Source organism: Thalassophryne amazonica, chromosome 18 (assembly GCF_902500255.1).
Source record: "Thalassophryne amazonica chromosome 18, fThaAma1.1, whole genome shotgun sequence".
Taxonomy (NCBI): domain Eukaryota; kingdom Metazoa; phylum Chordata; class Actinopteri; order Batrachoidiformes; family Batrachoididae; genus Thalassophryne; species Thalassophryne amazonica.
Window position 1 is genome coordinate 56,088,037 of NC_047120.1, and position 8,531 is coordinate 56,096,567.

General features: G+C 37.6%; 1 protein-coding gene across 1 annotated transcript; it reads left to right on the forward strand.

The window, feature by feature from the left end:
- Positions 1-3,552: 3,552 nt before the first annotated feature.
- Positions 3,553-8,443, forward strand: LOC117530985 (coiled-coil domain-containing protein 189-like). Its single transcript, XM_034193970.1, has 9 exons — positions 3,553-3,574; positions 3,693-3,727; positions 3,830-3,895; positions 4,565-4,728; positions 6,622-6,692; positions 6,807-6,923; positions 7,001-7,079; positions 8,110-8,205; positions 8,286-8,443. The coding sequence occupies exons 1-9, from the start codon at positions 3,557-3,559 to the stop codon at positions 8,441-8,443; spliced, it is 804 nt and encodes a 267-aa protein (XP_034049861.1). The 5' UTR covers positions 3,553-3,556.
- Positions 8,444-8,531: the final 88 nt, after the last annotated feature.

Consider the following 8,531-nt stretch of genomic DNA (forward strand, 5'->3'; position numbering starts at 1 on the left):
CCTGTTCACACCGTGTGCGCGTCGTATGCTGAATTTGAGATCATGAGATGAAATAAACGGTCAAATATATTTAAAAACATATTTAAAAAATGAGAATATGAATGAACTGAGAGCCACAAAAAAAAAGTTCAGACGCAGAGATCACAAAAAGCAGGTGAGAACGCTGAACTTTAACAGCTGTTATTTTCCAAAGGTATTTATTTGTTCAATCTTAAGCTTAATGCAGTGTTTAAGCACAAAACGTGACTGATGAGGAGAAACAATTTCAGAAATGCAACAGAAACAACCACAAATCAGAAAAAGTTGGGACTGTATGTAAAATGAAGATAAAAATGAAAATGTTGCACCATTCCCAGTTTCTCCACTCACAGAAGCCAAACGTTCTTCCAGAGTTGTGTAATTATACTACAATAGTAGAATATAAAGAAGGGGAAAAAAGAAAAAAAATAGACAATATATTGTCAATCGCAATTATTTGTCTGACAATTAATTGTCTCCAGAAATTTCTAATCGTGACAGCCCTACTTGAGATCAGAGCGCAAAATGCTTGAGGATTTTCGAAATGCGATGTTTTCTGTATCGATTTTCTATTGCGATAATTGGGTTTTGCGCAAAACCAGAGGTAATAGCATTATTATTATTTTAGTTGGTGGTGTGCCGCAGGATTTTGTAAAATAAAAAGGGTGCCGCGGCTCAAAAAAGGTTGAAAAACACTGCTCTAAGCCAATGTTCAAAACGAGGGGTTGGTGGATTTCCAGGTCATCAGGATAAGTTTTTGGCAACTACCATTCCAAGTTGTAATGCTGACCATAAATCAGTTGTGTATCCCAAGCTGTTAGAAGAACATCCGAATATTGCAATATGGCGATCTGGTTTAATATCTCTGGAACAACATTTAGAAAACCAATTAAAAATTGCAGATCAAAACCCAAATGCTCTGGGGCAAAACCAAAACAGATGTGCTAGTGTTCCTTCAACAGAAGGACATTTATCACATTGAGAAGATACATTGGGAAACATTTTGCTTAGTTTTGTCGTTGAATATCATCTGTAATTACTTTGTACTGGATAAGTCTATAGCAACTGTTAATGGAACAGGAGTGAACCTTTGACATGGCTTCATCCCATAGTTCATATGGTACTTCTGAATTGAGATCTTTAGCCCAGGATACACGCAGATGTTCAGTGGAAACATGAATGATAAAACTATCAACAAACCTGGAAATCAAATGTTTAGAGTTGGGACAAAGCCTTAGATTCTCATAAAATGAATGTGTGTTTGGAATAAATTCAAAGTCTTTAAATGTTTGTTTCATATAGTGCCTAATTTGTAGATAGCGAAAGAAATGCGAATTTGGAATATTGTACTTATGATGTAGTTGGCAAATGAGGGAAAATGACAATCTATATACAGATCGGCAAAAGATGAAATGCCCCTCTCTCTCCAAATGTTGAATGCAGCATCTATCTGTCCAGGTTTAAAGAGAATTGTTGCAAATCTGAGCATAGATACAGTCTTTAGGGAGTTAATTTCCCATTTTAATCTGATGCAAGATACGCACAGAATTTGTCAAAACAAAGTTTTGCTGGTTCAAATTTTCCAGTGTGACACTTGAAAATAAAAGTGTATGTAGTGAAATGTTATCAGCCTCGGGAGCCTCAAGTTGTAACCAAGAGGGGACGGCACCTCGCCCCTCTTGGTTGATAGAGCTCCCTTGTTTCCAATAGGTGAGGGCCCTGGAGTTGGCGGCCCAATAATGTTTAAAGATTGGGAGACCAAGGCCTCCTTTATCCGTTGATTTATAGAGATGAGCCTTAGATATCCTATGAGATTTAAATTCCCCAGACAAAAGCAGGATAATAGTCCAATTTTTTTTTTAAAAAGGATGCACTAAGATACATGGGCAAGTTCTGAAACAAGTATAAGAATGTTGGTAGAGTAACCATTTTAATTGCATTGACTCGTCCTGTCATAATTAGTGGTAAGATTCTCCAGGCCTCAATATTACTTTTAAACTTTCCATTGAATCAGAAAATTTGCCTTAAATAGATCTATATATATATATATAATCATGAGCCTTGTCATTTGATTGGTGGTTTGTATGTCACGTGATATGGATTATTCATACCATTTGCCATTGTGTTCCATTTACCATGCAATTTTGGTTCAATTTAGCGTGCAGATTTGGTTCTATACATTTTGTGCTATTGCACACCGCGACTATAGCACGCGCACACTAGCAGCAATGGCGCTTAGCTTAAAACCAAACATGGCAAGTTTGCTTTTGCACAGCATCAGGTATGGACTACATCGTCGATTGTTTTTGAACTATCTGGTTTTGCAAGTTGACTGAGAACAATTTTGGGTTGGATTGCTATCTGAAGTTCATGATGGACTGTTTGGAACCTCTTGACATCAAAGGACCCTTGACACACACCAAAATGTAAGTCCCTTTTCTCTATATAAAACAAATAATGAATGTTTTTCATTGGTGCAATGAAAAGAATATTTAATTCGGTGAAACATGGACTGTTCCATTCAATGAACCACACGAGTTGAATGGAGCATTCCATCTTTCACCGAATTAAATATTCTTACCATTGCACTTGTAAACATTCATTATTCTAATTCTATATAAACATTCATTTCTAACTCCACTGAGCCAAAATTGTATGATTTAGTATTTTGTCACCTGTTGCCATTGTGAATCTTGGTGTGTGTGTTTCATTGATGCAGACTTTTTAATCATCTGGACTCAGAGTTCAGTGAACCAACTCACATCAAATGTTATGAAACTGGAGTCTGAGAGTTTCATCTTGAGTCAACCCCGAGTTCAGGGTTTGTTCAACCTGCTTTCAGAAACAGGCCGCTGATCATTGGCTTTGAGTGACAAATCTCTTTACACGTAATACCTCGAGCTCCCCCTGGTGGCTAAAATAGCCTGAACACCCCCCCCCCCCCCATTAACCCCATGTAAATTGTCTGGATCCGCCACTGCGTTGGTAACTCAAAGACATCTAAAACAGTACAGTTAACAATATGATTTCCAGAGGGAAAATATTTGAACCTGTGCGATTATATATGTTATTGTTATTCCCAGTTTCCCCCATCGTCTTACTTTCGTACAGCCGAGTTTTTTTTTTCACTGATACTTTGTAAAGTTCAGTACAGTATACTAGTTAGTTTAATAGTACTCTAACATCAGGCATCATGACGGATACATATCTCATACTTGTATAATATAATAATATAATTAACGAATTAAATTTAAATAGAAACCGGAAGTGAAAAGCGTTGCTAAGTTACAACGTAACAAAACGTGGAAAACGTCTTATTTACCTTCCACGGTTTTTTTGAAAGTCCGACTTCTCGACGTAATATTTTATAGTTCCCTGAAAAAAACAAACAAATAACAACAACAACAAAAAAAAACAACAAAATCTCCACTGCGCCACGGTGGAAAAAAGCAGTTTTAAAATCCCACGGAACAAAGCTTGTGGAGACGCGTGTGACGTAATACAGAGTGAAGGATTTTTGGACACAATTTTTTTTTTAATGGATGCGAAATTGAAGGTAAAAACTACACCAGCTTTAAATACAATTGCTAATTTTAAATGAGAACAAGTTAAAATAGAAAAGCTGAGAGAACACGGTTGCGTTCTTGTGAATTTGACATCATGTTCTCTTTTAGGAACAAAAGCCCCCAAAAGCTAAAATTATGCTTTGGTGAGAAAAGAGTGCATCCAGATTTCTACAGTTTGAGCTTCATTAACTGCTTCCAACATGTCTTGATAATATATCTAACGCTAAATCCAAATGTGTTCTCAGGACAGATGTCAGCTACCACGACATGGAAGAAATCGACAAACTGCAGAGTGCAGCTGATCTGGAGAGGTTTCGTATTTTACACAAAATACTCTGTAAAATCTACTCATCCTCTTACCTATTTTTATAGTTTCACGATATAGTGAAACACATAACTGTAACAGTCGTTCATTTCTGGAAACGACCACCAAAATTGGCATACACGATACTTTTTGAACAAAAACAAAATGATTGACTTGGGGTGACGAAAGGGTGAGAATTAGGAGACGGATTCTTGGGGCCCATGATTGACAGAGGCCCAGAGAGGCCCCTAATACAATTATAATACTGACAAAATAATACGGGGGGTCCCCAGTAAGTTTTCTTTTTATGGGGCCCAAAATCCTGGTGGCACCCCTGCAGCCAGGTAGGGGTCAATGAAGGGTTATACAGGGGTTAAAATTAAAAGATGCTCCAATCATATGGAAAACTATACAACATTATTTGTCTGATCACAAAGATTCCAAAAAGGTATAGTTTGGACTATCTGTGACTGGATGTTAAGGAGTTATGGGGTAAAAACAGTAAGAATGGTAACAAAGGTCAGTTTCAGTCATCATCATTCAACACAGTCAAAACTATTCCCTTTATTAATCCTATTAGCTCTTTTTTTAAATTGTCATAAGACAGTAAAAAAGTCAACGGCCAAGAGAGTATTTTTTTTTTAAATAAAAGAACACTTCTTTTCTTCTGTTGCAGTACTTTAAACCGAGTCTTTCAATTTGACATCCCTGAACCACAGAAAGGAGTTCTGCTTGAGTTGTACGTGCAGTCTGTGTTCTTTTGTAGAGAGAATGGATTCAGTAAGGAGCAAACATCTGCTGTCCTGTCAATCATTAAGTCCATTCACGAGGTCAACATCGGTAAGTTATGTTACTGGAAGATCTCACAGAGTTATTTTGTGTGTGTGTGTGTCTATATATATATTATATATATATATAGGGTTGGGTAGGATTACTTTGAAATGTAATCCAAAAGTAATTAGATTACAAGTAATCCAAATGTATGTACATACATACATGTAATCCACATGTATTCTTTCAAAGTAATCCTACCCAACCTTGTATACTATATATACTATACGAGGTACCGGAAGCTGCATTTCAGAACATCAATGCTCAGCGGAAGCTGCCAGAGCAAAAAACAGCCATCGTCCCAAATGGCACACCTACAAGAACAGAACTAAGTCAGATTTACAGTGAGGAAAATAAGTATTTGAACACCCTGCGATTTTGCAAGTTCTCCCACTTACAAATCGGAGGGGTCTGAAATTTTCATCTTAGGTGCATGTTCACTGTGAGAGACATAATCTAAAAAAAAAAAAAAATCCGGAAATCACAGTGTATGATTTTTTTAATAATTATTTGTATGTTACTGTTGCAAATAAGTATTTGAACACCTATGAAAATCAATGTTAATATTTGGTACAGTAGACATTGTTTGCTATTACAGAGGTCAAACGTTTCCTGTAGTTCTTGACCAAGTTTTCACACACTGCAGCAGGGATTTTGGTCCACTCCTCCATACAGGTCTTCTCTAGATATTTCAGGTTTGGAGTTTCAGCTCCCTCCAAAGATTTTCTATTGAGTTCAGGTCTGGAGACTGGCCAGGCCACTCCAGGAACTTGAAATGCTTCTTATGGAGCCCCTCCTTAGTTGCCCTGGCTGTGTGTTTGGGGTCATTGTCATGCTGGAAGACCCAGCCATGACCCATCTTCAATGCTCTTACTGACGGAAGGAGGTTGTTTGCCAAAATCTCGCAATACATGACCCCATCCATCCTCCCTTCAATACGGTGCAGTCATCCTGTCCCCTTTGCAGAAGAGCACCCCCTGAGTATGATGTTTCCACCCCCATGCTTCACGATTGGGATGGTTTTCTTGTGGCCGTTCTCATCCTCTAAACATGGTAAGTGGAGTTGATTCCAAAAAGCTCTATTCTGGTCTCATCTGACCACAACCTTCTCTCATGCCTCCTCTGGATCATCCAGATGGTCACCGGTGAACTTCAAACGGGCCTGGACGTGCTGGCTTGAGCAGGGGGACCTTGCTGCCCTGCAGGATTTTAAACCATGACACCATCATGTGTTACTAATGTAATCTTTGTGACTGTGGTCCCAGTCATTGACCAGTCCTCCTGTGTAGTTCTGAGCTTTCTCAAAATTATCCTTACTCCACAAAGTGAGATCTTGCATGGAATCCCAGACCGAGGGAGATTGACAGTCATCTTGTGTTTCTTCCATTTTCTAATAACTAATCATAACAGTTGTTGTCTTCTACCAAGCTGCTTGTCTGTTGTCCTGTAGTCCATCCCAGCCTTGTGCAGGTCTACAGTTTTGTCCCTGGTGTCCTTACACACCTCTTTGGTCTTGGCTATGGTGGACAGGTTGGAGTGTGATTGATTGTGTGAACAGGTAACAAGTTCAAACAGGTGCAATTAATACAGGTAAAGAGTGCAGAATAAGAGGGCTTCTTAAAAAAAAATTAACAGGTCTGTGTGAGCCAGAATTCTTGCTGGTTGGCAGGTGATCAAATACTTATTTGCAGCAGTAACATACAAATAAATTATTAATCATACACTGTGATTTCCAGATTTTTTTTTTTTTTTAGATTATGTCTCTCACAGTGGACATGCACCTAAGATGAAAATTTCAGACCCCTCCATGATTTGTAAGTGGGAGAACTTGCAAAACCGCAGGGTGTTCAAATACTTATTTTCCTCACTGTAACTCTTTCATTTTTACTTCATATCTTTCAGAAACTTCATTGGACAACAGGGAGCACTGCTGTGAATACTGCAAGGAGCTTCTGCTCTGTCATTCAGTCCGGGTGGGTCACCGGTTCAACTTTAAATGACAGGAATGTACACAAATATAGTCTGTTATACTGTCTACAAAAATATATTTGTCTTCATACTGATGTCTCTGATCGTGTCCACCACAGCGGCCTCCTGTCAGTGTTAACCTCTTCAGCCTTAAGGAGGCGACTTGTATCCTTGAGTATATCCACAACTCCTACATCACACACTTCAAACTCTATAAATATATTTTCACTCCACAGGTAGGAGCATGAAGGCAGAGTTAACTTTGAGTGAGATGTTCTCCAGCTGACACTTTTTCCCCTTCATGCTATCACAGGAAAAACTTGATCTGTATTTTTCTTACTCTGGGGTTTCAGAGGAAAACATTCTGGCGGGTGAGGATTCAGCTGTTTCAGGTAACAGTTACAGAAAATCAGTCCCAGATAGTTTCACAAAGTGTCATATTTTGTAAAAAAAAAAAAAAAAGTGTTACGTGGAATGAAATTTGAAAAAATTAAACAAAAATGGGGAAAAAAAGTCTAATTACAACTTATCACAAGTTAAAGTTCTCAAAATGTAAATTAAGAGATAAGGAAAAGGGTCAAATTTATGTTTTCATATTAGACATGTAGACATTACACAAGACATGTCTTATGATCTTATTGTCATGATTCGTAGGGATGCATTTTTCATAAAATTGACAATCTCTGTCCTTAAATTTGTATGGCTAATTTACCAACCATAGGTGGTACTGAGGTGGGACTTAAGGGGGCTGTAGCCCCTCCCCCACCATCCCAAGGCTTTCAGTATTCCTAGTATAAGGCCACCTGAAAACTCACAATTACAGTTGAAATTCTGTTATTTTCAGCCTAATTTGGAATTACTCTGCCCTCAGTATTAATAATAGTATTGAGAGGTTTTGCCCAACGATAGCAATTGATAAATTCTCTGCAAAGTAGTAAATCACTGTTACTCAGAATAGTGTGTTATTTTAGATTGATTTTTTTTTTTTTTTTTTACAAAATACAATTGTATTACGGAATTGACATAACATCAACATTTAATTTTGGTCTGTATCTAAACTAATTCATAGATCTTCACAGCAAATCATTTAGGCACCTTTACTATTAACAAATATACATGGTTTTTAAGTTACATGTTGTTTTAAATGAGCTCTTTTGTTAATTTCCTTCACTTCCATAGACTAGGTCAGCTATTTTACACTTGGTGTCTTTCAGTTTTGTTTAAACAGTTGCTATTTTTCTTTCTTAATACTGTATGTAAATCAACATATATGAAGTAGGCATTTGAGTTTTAGTGTAACATGCACATTTACTACAATTTTTTTCATCCCTTTGCACTTTTTTCTGCTTCCATTTTGACACTTTGAAATGACAAGAATTGATTTATTTCATCTTTCAAACTGTCCCCCACCATTTGCATCAGATGTTGACAATGTGACAGAAGCAGAAATACCACAGAAAGAAACATCTCTTCAAACTCAAGAAGTGTCCAACTTAGAGTGTGAAGGAGCCACACTGGGTAGGACGACAGATTAAACAACACTGTTATAAATTGACTCATGCAAAAGGAAACTTTTGGCTAATTAATTTTTCTTTTAGTCTCTATGTCAGAACTGAGGGCATTAATTGAACAGGAAATCAGACAGCAGATGATGCTTGTGTCTGGACAACTGGACCAACGATTGAAAGAAATTGCAGCTCAGCACAGCAGTGCACAAGAATCCACACAGCATGAACACACCACCATCAATTCATGACTGATATTTTTTTCCAGGCAATCCTGCATCCAGTTTGTTGATGTGAAACCAGAGCTCATAAAATAAAGACTACTCCAAGACTGGTTTT